The sequence below is a fragment of the Mesocricetus auratus genome, unplaced genomic scaffold (assembly GCF_017639785.1).
Source record: "Mesocricetus auratus isolate SY011 unplaced genomic scaffold, BCM_Maur_2.0 Super-Scaffold_100676, whole genome shotgun sequence".
Taxonomy (NCBI): domain Eukaryota; kingdom Metazoa; phylum Chordata; class Mammalia; order Rodentia; family Cricetidae; genus Mesocricetus; species Mesocricetus auratus.
In genome coordinates this window covers 179670236-179688291 of record NW_024429266.1, presented here as the reverse complement: position 1 = coordinate 179688291, position 18056 = coordinate 179670236, and the positions used below count along the sequence as shown (strand labels likewise).

Here is an 18056-nt window from a genome sequence, read left to right as displayed (position 1 = left end):
TTTCAGATATTGGCCCACTGCTGCTCCTTGCATCCTGAGAGTAAATTCTCAGTGTGTCAAGCCCAGCAGGAACTGATGCTTTCAAATGTAGAACATCTTGTCAGGCTGCTGCCAGGGTAGTCAGTGCCAGCTTGTGCTGAGTGTGTCTCAGTATAGCACAATTAAGTGTGTCTCCCAAGCCTGTGGGTCTTTGTGGAGAGAGGGGATAGTGAATACTAAGGAGTATTGGAATGTTTATTTAACCCCTTGTAGGGCTGACTTTGCCAGCACTTCACTTGGTCCTGTAGGATTGTAGAACTCATGGTGTTTTACCCTTAAGTCCTATTTAATGTCATGCAGCCATCAGAAGTGACCCCACAGATATTGGGGATAATTGTACAGGGCCACTTCTCTAGAAGACTGAGCCCACAGTTTCCGTTTCTGGCTCCCTAGAAGGAGAAGATAGGAGGAAAGATCTGTCCTCCTCCGAGTGCTTGCCTTGTCTTCTCCATTTCGGCCAAAGCTGTGTGACGGTTGTAGGTCTGAATGCCATGGCTTTGCCATACTTCTTGGGGAGCTGCACTCCTAGCATGGAGAGCCTTAAATATCCAAATTAGACTGGAAATACCCCAAGAGTCTCTCCATCCTACCCTTCTTGACCTGTGTAATTACTGACTGCAAAAGTCTGAGATGTCAGAGGTTGTGGGAATATTTTTCTTTTAGCCCTAACCTTCTTTAAGGATCTTTCAAATCATATCCCATACTTTCTTCCCTTCAGCATGCTAAAATTAGTAACATGCAACCCTGCCCTGTCAACCTCCATGCCAGCCAAATCAGACACAGCATTCCATATCACACCGTGTGATACTTGAGTCTCACCACTGTACTTGGTCATCCATGAAATGTTTTCCATGTTTGCCCAGGGACCACTTGGATGACCCCAACTGACCCCAGAATCTGGTCATTAATAGACCTTTTCCTTGGTTCTGTGTTACTGGGCCAGGAGTGTGTACCCCTAAAAGGATCATCCTGTCACTTCCTCCAGGAGTGACCAGTCAGATAATATATCAGGTTTGCACTAAAATTAGAGAGAAAATTCAGCAAGGTGACCCCAGGAGCCTTTTCAGTCTTTGCCCATTACTGACACATGTTGGGAAGAACAGTCCTGGGGGGTAGGCATGTTCTACACATGCCACAGTGGCTGCAAGGCTCCCCTTTTTCTTCCCACTTGGCCAGAGAATACACTTAACTCTCAGCTGCAAAAGGCCTTATTCTTGCCACCCTGACAGCTTCAGCATTAGATTTCCTAATCCATTGTTTGGTTTGTTGGGGGGAGGGGTTGTGTTTTTTTTTCATCCTTCCCTTTTGACACTCTTCATTTCTGAGAGCCAAACCAAACACATGGGCCTGGCCAGCCACCCTGCCTGGGTCTGTGCTTCCCAGAATATTGTTGTTGTGATAGATCCCTTCAGCAGGAGGGAGGTTTTCTTTCATTTTGATAATGGTGGGCAAGTCTCACTTCATCTCAGTTAGCAGATGAGTGAAAGATAATGTGAGGTGCTGCCAAATCAACTTAGAAACAAGACTTCGAATTCTTGGTAGTTGGAAATGTTTGTTAGACCATGCCACTGCAAGCCCATATAAAACAGATCCCAGGTTTGGTAACATGTCTTTTCAACCACCTATCCTTTGCCTCAGGACTGTGCTTCCGTTCAGTAAGCCACCAGAGTTTGAAAATAACAATATGCCACAGTTTCTGAGGACGTTTCTTCATAGGAAGTGATTTCCATTCTCTTGGCCCTTCTAACTCAGTGCATAGGGTACCAATCAAAGCAATGTGAATGCCCTATTGAGTTTCTTCTTTTCTCGCCTTTTTTAAACATATATTCTTTGTGGCTTTCACATCATGCATGTTGAGCCCATTCATCTCCTTTTCCCTTTGTATCCACCCTCTGCCCTTGCAACCTCCCTCCTGCCCACAATAAATTAAAATCTAAAAGAAAAGGAAAACTCTCATCATAGAAGCTGTAGTGTGACACAGTAAGTCTCACAGTACACCCTTTAGTTCATATATCATTACTTGTAAGTATTCACTGCAGAGTCATTGGTCTGGTTTGAGGCCTCTGGTTTCTGCTACACTGACGATGCTGGTACTCCTCTTGAATATCCTGTTGTTGCCCTGTGTTATGGAGATCCTACAGCTTTGGGTCTGTTTGGCTCCAGCAGATCATAGATAGGGTGGATGTTGGAATAGGCCAACTCAGCTCTGGTTCTGGGCCTCCATGGTTTCTGGGTTGGTCAGCCCATCAGTTGTCCCCCGTCCTCACCTCCAGGGTGAGCTCCCCAGCATTGTCCCAGCTGGTTCTCCTGCATTCAGGACCTCAGGGCTGGCTCTCCCACACCTGGTCCATCAGGACCAGCTCTACTGTGTTGTCCAGGTGAGGTGCAAGGGCCAATTTCCTGAGTGCTACAGCTGATGAGGGGCAGGGACAGCTCTCCCACCTGCCACAGGTGGGGGGGGACGTCTTCTCTTAAGATGAGGGGTGGAGCCAGATCTCCTTTCTGTTCCCACTTTTCTCTTTTATAGTCATGGGTGTTGCTCTGCTCCTCCTGTCCTCTATCTCTGCTCATTCAGAACAGGTATAGCACTCTACCAAAACATAGCCTCTTGGGAGAGATGAACCTGGGGAGTTGTTAGGTGCACATTGTCACAGAGGAGACACAGATTGACTCATCTAGGGACAAATGTCCTAGACAGAAAAGCAGTTGCATTTTAGACGTGTCTAGATGTGAGTATGTTAGAGATTGGGAGACTAGCATCCTAGCAACACTTGCAAGTAGAGGGCACATGCATTTGGAAACTGTAGGTCTGATTTCTGACCCCAGATTGGCCTGTGGGTGGTGAGGTGAGCATCCTTCCCTACACCTCCTCAGGCCTGGGTCTTACCTGTAAGCTAGAGACTGGAACTGACAGGTCTCTTGCTCCTTCCAGGCTGTGAGTTGAAATTTCAGAATTACTCGCTTTGAGTCTAACATGAGTAGACTAGTATTTCTGTGATTAGACATTTGCCTTGGTGGGGTCAGGATGGACAGGACAGGAAACGAGGCAGAGAAGAAAGATCCAGAGTTTGAGGCCAGCCTGGGCTGAACAGCTGACTCCTCAATGTTTGGTTTTGCTCAGTGCTAGGGGCTTCTGCTGTGTTTTCCGTGCTGTGGTGGAGGAGCCCCTTGCTTGGTTTTAGATTTGGCTTGGGGGAGGGTGGGACTTTGGAGTGTAACCCAGGGCCTTGGGCATGCTAGGCAAGTCCTCAGTCATTGAGCCATGGCCCCAGTCCTTAATTTATTATCAACCTTTGAAAACTCATGAAAAAAATAATGGAAATCTAACAATGAAAAGCCATTTACATTAATGCACATAGCTAGCATTCACTTAGTGTGTTCCAGGAATAACGTTGTAGATAATGGTGGGATTGCATGATTCTCGTGCTTCAGAGTATAAAGTCCTCTGCTGTTTCTGCATGAAGGAGGGAAGGCAGAGGTCCTCCACATCAGTGCATAGACTTAAAGTCCTTCACATCAGTGTGTAGACTTGAAGTTTTGTGGGTGAGGGTGTCATTTCCAACCTGTGGGGAAGCTGTAAGAGTCTTTAAGATCAAGATCAAGCTTTCCTTGGCAACAGTGTAGTAAATCCTGCAGTGTGAAAACAGTGACCAGATGCCTGCAGGAAATGCTTCCTGAATGAGAAATTACTATGCTCTCAGATTCCTCCAATCGGGTAAGCTTTATGGTCTGTTCAGAAGGGCAAAGTGGCAAAATCCACTGCAGTTTGTTCCAAATGTTTGAAAAATGGAAACTGGAAAGCTCCCTTTATGTTTCCATAGCTCCTAAGCAGCTGTTGGTTTGGGTTCTGGGCTGTAGGACAAGTCTAACCCAGACAGGGTCATTTCTCCTTGACCCATCATCACCTCTGGGGCACCATGCTCACCAGTTTTACAGCTCAGACTTCAAAGCCTGTGTTCTGAGATCTACTTGTTAAAAAAAACAATAACAACAAAAGCCCTCAAGTTCTTGTCTGCTTAAACAAAGCATTTCTGTGTAATTTGGAGCCTGCCGCCCAACCATCTAGAAAGGGGACTTAACTGAGTCCAGATAGCCCTTTACTGAGTTGATCTAGAGTCCTAAGCCTGCCTTTCTAACACCTATCATAAAACTTCTCATTTATCTCACAGCAGTTTACCTTGAAGTGGAGCAAAGTCTACCGAATGCTCAACTTTTTCTATTTTAAGGATTTCTTCCATTTGGGCCTCTGGTGGCTCCCTTTTGTGTCATGTCTTGTCTGTGTGTGGAGAGACATACCGCCTTGTTCCTCAGTCATAGCATACACTGAGCAGATGTTTTGGGCAGTGGTCCCAAGGCAACCAGTTCACTGCAGGCTGCTCTCTTGCTCAATGAATCCCTCTTATTTTTTTGTTATTGGACCATCCATGCTGGCTGTTCTCTGAGTTACTCAGCACTGAAAGCAGGAAGAGGCTGGCCAACCCTATAGCCAATCTGTCCCAACAACACCTGTTTGGTGGGAAGTTGTAGACCCCATCTCTGCTCCATTGTTTGCTCGGCCTCCTGTCTGTGGCTTCACAACAGCTCTGTTAGATACCAAGTCACCGCTGCCACTGTGTGTCACATGCAGACTGCACCTTACCTTGAGTGTTCACCGTGGAATCACTGCTGTATTTGTGACTCTTGGCTCAGGTCCCTTAGGAATCACATCACTACTTTCGAGTTCAAGAGTAGGTAAGAAACCAGACAGTTCTGCCAGGGCCACCCTCATGTGCTTGCCCTGACTCCGTTTGGGGACCATGAGCAGAATGAGCACTACCAACACAGGCCATGTCAGGAGGTCCATGGAATTTTGGTTTCTTTGTTGGGTTTCTGTGGAACTGGAGACAAGTACTGTGTTGCTGAACACACCCTACCTCCACACACAGATCTTTACAGGGTCCTCAGAGGTGCAGTTAGGTGGGAAAGCACTTACCCATGTGCACAAGCGCCTGAGCTCAGCCCAGCAGCCCGGAAAGAAAAGAAAATGTCTTCAGAAAGAATTAATAGCTATTCCTGCCATTTTACTCACTGGCATTCTTAGATTGCCTGCTATTTGCAGGATAGGTAGCATCATGTATAAAACAGAATTCTTCCAGGAGTTCACAGAAGAACTGAGGAGTTAACATGGACCCTCTCTTAGGACAAGACAGAACAAATCCTGCGGCAGTGTTCCCAGGTCATAGATGCGGAGAGGACTGTGTAAGGAGCATCAACAATGAACATTTATAATAGTGAGACCTAAAAAGCAACACATTTTATAACAACAGGAGTTTGTTCAACTATGCTCAGAAGTGGTAAAAGGGGGGGAAGGTATGTTGAATATATTAAGACACTAAAGCACTTAGAATATTTTTTGTCCAAAATAAATGCATGTTCATGTCATTGTGCCTTCTTATACTTTTTTTTTTTTTTGAGGCGGGGTCTCAAACTTAGAGTTTTCCGAGTTCTGGGATGCAAGTGTATCCTACCACTCTCTTTGGCTCTTTTTAAATCTTGAAGGTAAACAAGATTGCCCAAGAGAGAGGGTGTAAGAGGAAGAAACAAGGAGACCCCAGAGGGTAGCACAGTGGCAGATCGCTTTCCTAGCATGCACAGGTGCAGGGGGGGTAACACAGGGCTGTCATTGGTTGCCTAGAACTCAGGGACTGAAACAGCAGCACAGTGCTGTACCACTTGTGCAATACGCAGGGCCAGCCGGGAGGGGAGCCCAGTACTAGGCTGTTGCCTAGCACACAACAAACACCGGGTTCCATCTCCAGCATCGCAAGCAAAGGAGACCAATGCCACATGGACAGAGAGAAATGTGGGATAGGAAAGAGAGGCAGAGGAAGTGGCCTGTTGAACCTGAAGGCAGAGACTTTTGAAGGAGGTGTCATCAATATCAGATAGAGATATTTAGTGGTTTCCTGTGATTTTTTTCTATTGTTTCTCTGATAATGAACAAGGATAAATACATCTGTATCTTTTCCAGCCTTTCCAGTATACAGTGGATCCTCCACATGCTTGGGTTATCCATCCTTCAGTTTCAACAATTGCAGTTTTAAAATAATTGGGAAAAATATTCCAGAAAATTCTAAAAATCAGAACTTGAACTTTCCATGCATTGAACACTCTGTAGTCCACTGGAATAAAGCTATCCCCTTCTATAATGTCCATTGTTTTTCTTTCTGTATGTCCTTCCATCATTTGAGCACTGGTCACCTCCAGTATCAACTGTGTACCTTAGTTAGGCTATGATGGCTGTATCTGGACATGTTTTCCCTTATCAGTCTCTACATAATGCAGTATAACAACTGGTTACAAAGAGAGTGTGTGGCATTCAGTATTATGAGTAATCTGGAGGTAAGGTATGTAAGCTAGATGCAAGTACATCATTTTATTTCATTATTTTTATTCATCATTTTTTTATTTATATATCAACCACAGTTTCCCCTCCCTCCTCTCCTCCCATTTCCTCTCTCATCCCCATCCATTCCTCTTCTGTCTCCATTCAGAAGGGGCAGGCCTCCCATGGGAATCAACAAAGCATGGCAGGACCCAGCTCCTCCTCCCTGCATCAGGGACAGGTCCTGGTCCCACTGCTAGAGTCCCCACAAAAGACCAAGCTACACAGCTGTCACCCAGATGCAGAGGGCCTAGGTCATTCCCATGCCAGCTCCCTAGCTGTCCGTTCAGAGTGTGAGCTCAAACAAGCTCAGGTCAGCTATCTCTGTGGGTTTCCCCATCATGATATTGACTCCCCCTTGTTCATATACTCCCTCCATCCCTTCTTCAACTGGACTCCAAGCCAAGCTTGACCCAGTGCTTGGCTGTGGATCTCTGCATCTGCTTCCATCAGAATGAAGGCTTGTGTTTGTCTTTCTGGGTCTGAGTTACCTCGCTCAGGGTGATTTTTTTTCTAGTTCCATCCATTTACCTACAAATTTCATGATGTCATTTTTTTTCTGCTGAGTAATACTCCATTGTGTAGATATACCACATTTTCTTTATCCATTCTTCAATTGAGGGACATCCTGGTTGTTTCCAGGTTCTGGTTATTACAAATAATACTGCTATGGACATACTTGAGCAAATATCCTTGTGATATGGTTGAGCATCCTTTGGTATATGTCTAAGAGTGGTGTTACTGGGTCTTGAGGTAGATTAATTCCCAATTTTCTGAGAAACTGCCATACTGATTTCCAAAGTGGGGGTACAAGTTTGTACTCCCACCTGCAATGGAGGGTTATTCCCCTTACTCCATATCCTCTCCAACATAGGCTGTCATTAGTGTTTTTGATCTTGGCCTTTCTGACAGGTGTAAGATGGTATCTCAGAGTTGTTTTGATCTGCATTTCCCTGATAGCTAAGGATGTTGAACACTCCTTTAAGTGTATCTCAGCCATTAGAGATTCTTCTGTTGGGAATTCTCTGTTTAAATATGCACCCCATTTTTAAATGAGATTATTTGGAAGTTCTTTATTTATTTTGGATATCAGTCCTCTGTCAGATGGGGGGGTTGATGAAGATCTTTTCCCATTCTGTGTGCTGCAGGTACCCTGGAATCTGTAGGAACTTCCTGCAGACACAGGCCCTGAGTAACAATTGGAATCTTTTGTAAAGTACTATTCTAGTTCCTTGACCTTTTGAATTTGTTGTTACTGTTGTTATTGCTGTTCTTTCTGATTTGTAGCTGTTTATACATAATAACACTATCAGTTCCCATCAGATACATGCACTGCAGACACTTTCTCCCATCTGCCAGCCACCTTTTTTCTCTTAATGATGTCTTTTAAGAGAAAGAAGTAGCCGGGCGGTGGTGGCACATGCCTTTAATCCCAGCACTTAAGGCAGAGGCAGGCGGATCTCTGTGAATTCGAGGCCAGGCTGGACCGACAGCCTCCAAAACAATACAGAGAAACCCTGTCTCGATAAACCAAAAAATAAATAAATAAATAAAACAAGAGAAAGAAGTTCTTAGCTTTGTTTTGTGGGGTTTCTTTGTTTTTGTTTTATTTGAGTTTTCTTGTTTGCTTATTCATTTGCTTTTTGTTGTTGTTGTTGGTTTTTGGGAGGGGTTCTTTATTTTTGTTATTGTGTTTTGAGTTTGGGGACAGAAGGCCTCCCTCACATAGCCCAGGCTAGCTTTCATTGTAATAGGTATGAGGATGACTTTGAACTCTTGATTTTCATGCCTCCTGAGTGCTAGAATTACAGGCCTGGATGAACACATCTGGTCTTTAGTTTTAATATAAAGCAACCGGTTTGGGGGCCCTTTTTTTCATGCTGAGTGTTCTTTAGTGTTCTGCCTAAAAAATCTTTGCGCTATAGCTTTGGTAGCATGTGCTGGGGTTGGGAGGTTACAGAGAAGAGCAGCATGGCATGTGTAAAGTGCCCCTTTTGACCTTCTACTGTAGTACAGGGGACTTTGTGTGTTTGTGAGTTTGTTGTTTGTTTGCTTGGTTTTTCTGAGACAGGTTTTCTCTGTGTAGCCCAAGCTGTCTTCACAGGCAATCCTCCTGCCTCAGGCTGAGTGCTGAGCTTATAGAAATGTGGTGTGGTGATCAGCCCTCTGTCTTTTTTTTTTTTTCATGTCTTCCATTCATATGTAAATTTACTAACCATCAGGAACTGATTTTGTATATGATTAAGATATGGGTAAAAATTTTCTTTCATATAGCCCCATATATCATAAAATCCAACCTTTCCCTACCATACAGGTAAGACCTTTGCCATAAACCAAGTGATTGTGTTTATATAGGGTTTTTTCCCTGAATTTTCTTATATTCATATCTGTCTAAGATTTTACTGGGGTTGTACAGTATCTGTGAGTTAGTTTGAGCAGAATTAATGAAGTCCTGAGTCTCCACTCCTTGGTCATGTTGTGCCTTTCCATTTAGGACATTTCTCACTTTTGTAAATAATATTTTACAGTTTTTAGGTAGAGATTTCACTAACCTTTCAAGGAAGCAAATTAGGTGAGGAAGCGGTCTTGTCGTTTCTGCTTGTTAGGGATGGCCTGAGAGACACAGTACTAGAGAGTGCACTTTTGAAGTTGGATGGGGAAAGCTGCCACCAGCTTAAGAAAGATAGTGTCAGGGTCTTTTCAAGGTGGGAAAGGTCCCCGTGTCCTCAGACCGGGAAGAAGAGAGCTTGAAGCACAACTGGTTGGTTGGTTGGTTGGTTGGTTGGTTGGTTGGTTGGTTGGTTGGTTGGTTGATTGATTGACTGATTGATGACTGATTGATTGACTGATTGATTGGAAACAGACATGAAGGGGTTGCCTGGAGACTACAGGAAGAAGGAATAAAGAGCACTGTGGGGTCATTTTGAGGCAGGATATTTTGTATGTGGTGTCACCTTACTAACAGTGACAGTTTCCCAGGCTGGTAAACAGGACCATACCATTGTGGGCACTGTGTGCTTGTCCTTAGGCACCAGATCCCACATGTGAATCCTTGAAGCAGTTAGACTTGCCACTTTCATGTAATCCAGTCTGCATTTGGAAATCTTGATTTGTTTTAGCAGAGTATATACTTTCTGTTTTCTCTACTGGAGGTAATGCCCCTATAGCCATTTTCCAGTTGTCCCTCTTCCAGTGTCTGAGTTAGATTAAGGTTTAGTAGAAAGCAGTTCTTCCATACAATCTTTTTTTAAGAGCCACAGTCTCCCATGCATATACCACACACACACACACACACACACACACACACACACACACACACACACACACACACACACACACACACACGGGGGTTGGGGGAACATGCCAGGATTTCACTCACATGAATGCATACATACTACACCCTTAAACTCCAGTGATCCTCTAGCCTCAGTATCCCAAGAAGATAAAACCCCAGGCATGCCCCACCACACCAGTTCTGCCATAATCTGGAAGAGTATGTGAAGAAAGTAGGGTGCTGTGATATGGAACTTCAAGCTCAATTTACAGAAAGATCTGAATGACTCATGAGAACAAACTTAGCAAAAAACTGTCCTGTTCCAGGAGTGTTTCTGGTTATTTTTTGCATGCAAAGATTTCGACATGTACAAAGAAAATTATGTCTAGAGAGAAAGCCATGGAAACATGATACCTACAAATTATGATGAACTACAGAAACCAGCCAAACAACAACCAAAAAAGCCTAGTACCTTTTACTATAGTATTTGTAATAAGGGTTAATCTGACATCCCATAAAACAGAGTGTCTGTCAGCTTCCCTCACTGTAACGTAACAGCTGTGTGAACCTGTCGTCCTACAGAGGGAGGAGGTGTGCTGGGGGCTTCAGGAGTTGCACTCATGATAGTTGCCATATTGCTTTAGGGTCTGTAGCAAGGCCTGGAGCACACAGAAAGAGAAAGATCAGCTGGGAGTCTTGCAGTCCCTTACAAAGGCACACCTCCATGTCCGCAGTAGTGCTCCCATCTGGTACCAAGCCCTTAACCCTTGACTGTGGATTAAACTGTCTAACGCAGGGGCTCTCACCCTTCCTGATGCTGCGGCTCTTCCATGCAGTTCCTCATGCTGTGACCCCAACCATAAAGTTACTTCCGTTGCTACTTCAAAGTGAAATTTTGCTGCTGTTATGAATTGTAATGTAAATATTTTTGGAGCGAGGTTTGTCAACCCCCAGGTTGAGAACTGCTGCTCTAAAACCAAGAACTAAAATAATAATTCCTCCTTTAAGTAGTTTATATCAGGTATTTTGTCCCAGCAATAAGAAAAATCTAATTCAAAGTCCAGTGGACACCATGTTATTAATGTAGAATGCTAGTATGTTTTGACAGTGTCCTTTACTGTCTTAAAAATATCTCTGAGGGTGCTGAGGACAGAACCTGACGGTAGAGTGTTTGCCCAGCATGCATCAGGTCCTGAATTCCATCCCCCAGAACCTCCAAACACAAAATAGATTTTTTTCCTTAGATCTCTTATTTTTACAGATCAGAATGAATTTTAGAGTCAATTACCAAATCCCAAAAAAGGTTTTTGTGATTTGACTTGGAAAACACAGTGTACTGTTAGGTGAAAGTCAGTGAGTTTAGCTCCTGTCCTAAACCTTTTAAAGGTACCCTAAGGCTTAGCATGGTCAAATGGCCCTGAGTTTCCAGGTCACAGTCAGCAGAGGGACGACTGTTAGTCTCTCCTTGCCTGCCACAATGGAGAAGCACATCATTCTAGCTCATTCTTGGCTCAGAACATCTAGAGTCTAATGAACAATGAGGCCATGAGAACGCTATCCTGCCCTTTAATCTGCTTTTTCTGGATGATCTTAACCAGTTTATGACAGTAATTACAATAGTTAACCTTTTTCAGGCATTTTTGGTGCATTGGGCATTACCTTGCCCTTCGGCTGTGATTGTCATTAAATCCTCTAAAGCAGTTCTGAAAATGTTACTGCCACATCCTATAGAAGAGAAGAGTGGTAGAGGGAATGTCGGCCAGTAAATGGTGGCGCTGACACTGGGACCCAGGTGTCCTGTCTGTGTTCTAAACCACTGACACTCAGCTTTTACTTTCCCTCCCTCCTTTCCTGGAATGCTGCCTGGCATTTGAAAATGCCCATTTTGCTGTCTCATTCCTCAGCTAGCACTGTCTCAGTGGTTTCCCTTCTCCTCAGGGAGCCCTACCCTGAGAAGGCTGAGGTGTGCGTGTGCCTCCTCTACCTCCAGGTCCTCCCTCTCTCTCAGCCCTATTAGATTAACATTCCAAGTCACCTCAGAAGATGAAGACAGTCTGTCACTGTGCCATTTCAGACTACAGGATTTCCTTGTAGTTTGCATGAGATTGGGTTGAACTCTAGCTTCACACATGGTCCACCCACAGCCCACTGGAGGACCCAGCATGCTGAATGGGGTTTTGTTTGTTTGTTTGTTTTTTGAGACACGGTTTCTCTGTATTGTTTTTGAGGCTATCCTGGAACTGGCTCTGTAGACCAGGCTGGCCTCGAACTCACAGAGATCCGCCTGCCTCTGCCATGGTTGTCCACTGGACTTTGAATTAGGTTTTTCTTATTGCAGGAACAAAATACCTGATATAAACAACTTAAAGGAGGAATTATTATTTTAGTTCTTGGTTTTAGAGCAGCAGTTCTCAACCTGGGGGTTGACAAACCTCTATCTCCAAAAATATTTACATTACAATTCATAACAGTAGCAAAATTACACTATGAGTGCTGGGATTAAAGGCGTGTGCCACCAATGCCTGGCCACTCTGACTCTTGAGACCCAGATCCTAGCCACCTTTAATGACTCCTCCTCAGACACCCCAGAATAAAGCAATTGTGTGTTTTCTCTCACAGCATGTCCTCATGCCTCTGTGGTGGGTTGTTGACATGCTTACTCTGCCATCAGCCTACAGGGAGTTTCAGGACAAGGACCGGATGCTGTTGTCTTGAAGACACTCAGCATCTGTTGGAGGTGTGGAGAACTGTCCAGAGGGCTCTGAAAAGAGCAGAACGTTGGAAATGATGTGTCTCTTCTGAGCAGTGGCCTATGCTACCTGTCAAAATAATCTCCTCGGCTAACTAAGCGCTCTAAGTGCCCTGCTGAGACACAGCCACGTGTAGCTAAGGGAAGTCTCCCTTGGGCAGGAGACCACATGAAGTTGAGGTCCTCAACCCGTTTGTGCTGTGAGATGGGAATAGTGGACACAGCTGTCTCCATGAAGTCAGCACTGCAAGTTATAGTGGTTGACCTTGAACTTTACACTGGACCTTATTTTCATGGTGAGAGTCTAGGAATTTTTATGGTTTTTTGTTTGTTTGTTTGGTTGGTTGGTTGGTTTTGGTTTTTCAAGACAGGGTTTCTCTGTATAACAGTCTTGGCTGTCCTGGAAGTCTCTTTGTAGACCAGGCTGGCTTCAAACTCACTGAGATCCTCCTACCTCTGCCTGTGCCTCCCAAGTGCTGGGTATGTGCCACCACTGCCTGGCATGAAACCTGTATGTTTTGATCATTCATTTTGTTGCAGGGAGGTAAGCCCTGTTTGTCATTGCTTTCCTGGCAAATCCCTACTGTCAATACAAGAAAGCTGCACCCTGCCTGAACGCTGCCTCTCATTTCCCTTTCAGCTTCAGAGTGAGCTGGAGAAAGTCGAAGGGGACAATGCGGAGCTGCAGGAGTTCGCCAACACCATTCTTCAGCAGATAGCCGATCACTGCCCTGACATCCTTGAGCAAGTTGTCAATGCCCTGGAAGAGTCCTCCTGATGTGCTCCAAGGAAGCTGATCAAGGAGCCAGAAAGGAGAACCTGAGGAGCAGGTGTCTGAGTCACCTCCAGACCAGACCCTGCCAGCTGGAGGCGCGAACCCAGCCCATCTGTGTCTGTCGTCATCCTCTGCCTTCTGCTTTGAATGTTGTCTCTGCACAGATCTCCTTGGTCTCCATGAAGAACTGTGCTTATCATCAGCAGAGAGCTGGGGAGACCGGCACACTGCTCTTCTAGGAACGGGAAGCCAGAAGCCCATCCGGCTCATCTGGAGCCCACGCAGAGCTCTGTGCTTTGAGAGCGTGGTGCTGAAGCTTTGGAATGCGTGCTTTCTCTGCAGAGGGTGGAGAAGGAGGGAGCAGGTGGCCAGGGACAGAGGAAAGCGCTTCTGCTGCGCTGCCCGTGTGTTTACCAGCCCTGCTTGCGGTCATGACCATCGGGCAGAGGCGGGCCTATGCAGCTTCGCTCTCGCCTGCTATGAGTCCTGGCCTGTTCCTGTCTCGCCTGCACTGCTCTCAGCTGACAAGAGGGCAATGTACACAGTGGTCACCCTGCTCACTCTTGTTAAGACCTTCGACCGTCCCACACTTCACTGCTAGGTTAAACGTCTGACCTGAAGAGAAGACGGTTTAGCACGAAGGGCCCTGTTGTCACTGCTTGCAGCTTTGCTCCTCAAGAGAAGATGTCTCATAGGGTCATGCTGATTCCTCCTGAACATCACCCACAATGCTGTCTGCTCCCTCAACCCTGCCCCAAGCTACTGTAGAATAGGGGTTGCTAGAGTATGTGATCCACTGCCCACCTTCTCAGCCTCAGAGTCACAGCCTCATGCCATGCCTAAAAGCTTCTTTTGGAACAACTAAGCTTGTCTTATCTTACACACATTCTTCCCTCTATTCATTCATTCAAAAAATACTATGAAATGCCTGCTGTCTGCACTTAAGTGTTCGAGGCACCCTTCTTTGCGAAGCCTCTGGTAGGGAAAGGTGTGGGGATCATGTAAGGCTCGCCCAGTTGAATCCGTGGTGAAAGCACACCTTCTGCTTCCCAGGCCAGCATCCTTTGTCCCCATTATTGATTCATCAGTGGACTTGAGTTCAGGGTCTTTGCTGTCAGTGCTGTTACCCTGAAAGGTGTTCTGAACCCGTCCGTTTGTGTCAGCTGACTGGTTAACACATGCATACTCACCCCGTGGACTCGGCCAGCGCCATGCTGAAACCAGGTGCAGATGACAGCTGTCATACATAACCAGGCTTTAAGAAAGACAGCGCAGCACTCATCTAGCCCTTTGTTCCCTGATGCAGACACCTGGTGCCCCATCTTCTGACAGGGCTGCATTCCATCCTCTCTGCCCATCCACACTCTCAAAAGAATTTAATGCTACCTGTAAATTCCTCACGGCCCCCAACCTAGGACAGTCACATCCCTGCTTCCCTTCTTCCCTGCCATAAAGTGTTCCCTTGTGAGATGCTGAGGAGTGTTCCCAGGGGGGTTGAATGGACTCTGTCATAAGCCTCACTGAGACACTTTCAGAGATCTCACATGGAGATGTGGCCAGAAATAAGGATTAATGCTGCTCAGTTCTCTCAGTTCTTTTTATCGTCCCCTCCATAGGTCCTGTAGGAGACCCCAGTGTTTCAGGATAGGGAAGTTAGAATCTGAGTTTATGTCCAGATGTAAGGAACCACCACCTAATAACAGCTTCACAGGCTGCTGATGCTGTCCAGCTCTTCTCCAGCTGCTCTGGGAGGGACCTTCTCTCCCCCCCCCCCCAAGCAGGTCTCCTTGGTGTTTGTTAGCAAAGGTTACTGTCTACCACTCATACCTGCTTCCTTCTCTCTACTCTAAAACTTTTCTCCATCAGGTCCCTCCAGAGAGGCTTCAGGAGGCTTCCGGGCCACATGCTTATCCAGAAGGCAAGTTTATAAGACAGACATTGACCTCTGCACCATAACAGGGATTTATTTCCTCCTCTGGTGGTAATCCAGTGACTCAAATGCTTCCAGAGGCTGTGGAGCTAAAGTTGAACCATAGCATGGCCTTTGTGTTAGGGGAAGTTAATAGGTTATCTGGCATTCGGATCTTACTGACTTTATGTCATTCATTAGGCCAATGTTTACTAAATACATAACTGCCTTTGCACTGAGACATGTGATCCCATGACTGTCTTCATGCACAAGACATCTGGCCTTGAGAGCTCACTGAGGGTTGTTAGGACCATCCCCATCACTTCATTCCATTGTCAAACCCCTTTGCACCTAAACACCTCTGCCCCAAATGAAGGTCATCGTGAGAATGACAGTAAGAAATGAGGACTGGAACCCAACCTGGGGCTCCTAGCTAAAGCAGCACCATATGGGCCCTGTGTCCCTAAGTAGGCCTCTGTCCCAGGTCTTCATTGACTGACTGGTGGCACATCTGAATGGGATTAGCAAGGACTTAAAGACCATTAAAGATGGAGAAGTCCCAGTGGCTTCGGCGACTGGAAATGTAGAGGCCGTCCTCCAGTCCCTGTCAGCCTTTTTTCTCATCCATCTTCCTGAGGCCTGGGTGTACCTCTTCCTCACCTGTGGCCTTAGAAACTGTAGGAAAGCAGTGGAACTGCAACCACTGATGACGGTTTTGCAGGTCATGCTGTGGCTGGCCACATCCCATCCATGTGTTTGGCTTCCTGGGAAGAATATGTTGGCTCACTTTCTCCCTCGTGAGAGATGAAGTCAGCGCAGATGGTTCTCACGTGCTACTGTCCTGCCCCTCCACTGTTGACACTGGGATTGGTTTGGCATCACACCCGCCTGTTTGACTGAAGCGCAGGCCCACTGGCCTCCCTCCACGTCTTTGAAGAAGGGCCAAAGCAAGGCTACGTAGACTGTGACACTCACAGGCCTAAGTCCCAGCAGTTGCCATGTCAGCAGGACCAGTAACTCTCAAGCCTGCCTCCCCAGCCTCGCCTCCTGCCTGCCGAACCCAGTGCCCAGGGAAAGGAGCCAGAACGATGAAGCTGCAGCACAGGCCTGGTGGGCGCCGCCGTCACTGCCAGTCTCGGAGCTCTTGACCAGTCAAATGTGTTCCCTCCCGTGAACCACGATAACGTTCAGGGACGAAGAAAACGTGACCTGGGGGCCTTCTGAACAAAATGGCTGTCTGTACTCTTTTTAAACAGAAACTTTCCAAACTTTTTAGTGTCAAAATTGTAACCAAGTGTTTTCTTGATTCTTCCCACTGTGTTTGGCAAGTGCTGTGACCCTATTGTAGGTATTTCTCCTGCCTCTTTTGAGGGAGAATTGATTTTAGGGGTTGATTTTGGGGGAGCGGGTTATCTGTCCCGTCCCGCCACCTCTTGTCTCTCTGCTTGTTGATATTGTCTGTGTGATTCAGAGAATCGGGGCAGTTACATTATGTCCATTGTTGAGAATATTAAAATATTAAAAAGTAGTTATAGAACTGAAAAATTAAAGAGCTGTGTTTTTAAAAATGCAAACCCATAAATAATCATGTTAACAAAGGAATTCAAGCTATGGGCAGCCTAGCTCCTCCCCTCCAGGTTGGTGAGGTGGTAGCCAAGTCAGCCCTTGGGAAACACACTGACCACACTTGAGGTAGGTGACTGCCTGGGAGCAAGAGAAAGGAGAATCTGGGCCTCAAAGCCTCTCAGTTGTGTCAGGTTTTCTATACATCCTCAGGACCTCCGAGTAGAGACTTCAGAGTTGGTGACCCCAGGACCACCCTCGCCCTCACTTTGGATCAAGCCTTGTGTGCCTAGTGCTGTGTGGTAACCTGGGCTTGGGCCTGCTTGCCAGGCCACAGGACCTCTTCCTGCCCACTTGGTGCTATTTCATCGTGACCATCCAACAGGGCAGTCTGGTCTCCAGAGCCTGCAGCCAGTGTGCCATATATGGCCCTCAGAGCCTGGTCCTCTCTGGCTTCAGATCCTAGATTCTTCCCTTTGAAGCTTTTTAGACCCAGACCCCCTTGGCTCCAGAAATACCAGAGTCAAGAAAGGAATTGAGCCAGGCTGAGGCAGGGAGATCCACCCCTGTGCCACAGTGAGCACAGCAGCCCAGCCCCCTTCCCTGCCACACCAGTATTACATCCGTCCTTTAAAGCATCTGGTCCCGCCTGAGGCTCATGCCATCCACTGGGCCAGCTGCCCAGTACAGACCAGAAAGCTGCCTTGCACAGCAGGCTGTCCCACGATGGGGACTTAGCTTTATTCTGTACCCCTACTTAAGAAGAGGCATGTTGCACTTTAGTGGGGAGCCCAGAACACTGGGCACTAACTTCCTGTAGCTTGAGTCTCTATAGATAGCAGTGGTGGCAGCCTGATTGCTCGTGTGAAACAGCTGTAGCTGCTGTCCTCAACTGTGCACATGCGTGCAGTTACTAGCGTCGAATTGCCGGCCTGATGATGACATTACAAAGACATTGTGTTCTGTTCAACTTTGCCTTGGTAATTATTGTAAACACTTTGTTCGAGTTTTTTTCTTTTTTATTCATGAACTAAATCCATCAGGAAATTATAAACTTATTTAAAAACTGTGTGCTGCAGCCTTCTTTAGTCTCTGCCAGCCTGGTCACACCCCTGTGATGAGACTGGTTACAGTCTGGAAAAGCAGGGGACCAGCAATTCCCAGGAGGCCATCTCCAGTGGCAGACTAGAGTCTGTACACCCAGGTTCAGGAAGATTCACAGCAGACTGGCCTGCTGATGCAGGACTGGTCCCAACAGGAAACTCTTAGATTCCCACTCAGCCCATTTCCAACCCCCTTTTCCTTTGCACCTGTCCACTTCAG

General features: G+C 46.3%; 1 protein-coding gene across 7 annotated transcripts in view; it reads left to right on the top strand.

Moving 5' to 3' along the window:
- Erc1 (ELKS/RAB6-interacting/CAST family member 1) overlaps window positions 1-17802 on the top strand; it is a 294181-nt gene extending 276379 nt beyond the window's left edge. For all 7 annotated transcript variants that reach the window (XM_040739043.1, XM_040739041.1, XM_040739040.1 and 4 more), the window contains one exon: window positions 13127-17802. In XM_040739043.1, coding sequence (XP_040594977.1) covers window positions 13127-13264 — 138 coding nt within the window. In that variant the 3' untranslated portion in view covers window positions 13265-17802. The remainder of the gene's footprint in view (window positions 1-13126) is intronic.
- The last annotated feature ends 254 nt before the right edge of the window (window positions 17803-18056 follow it).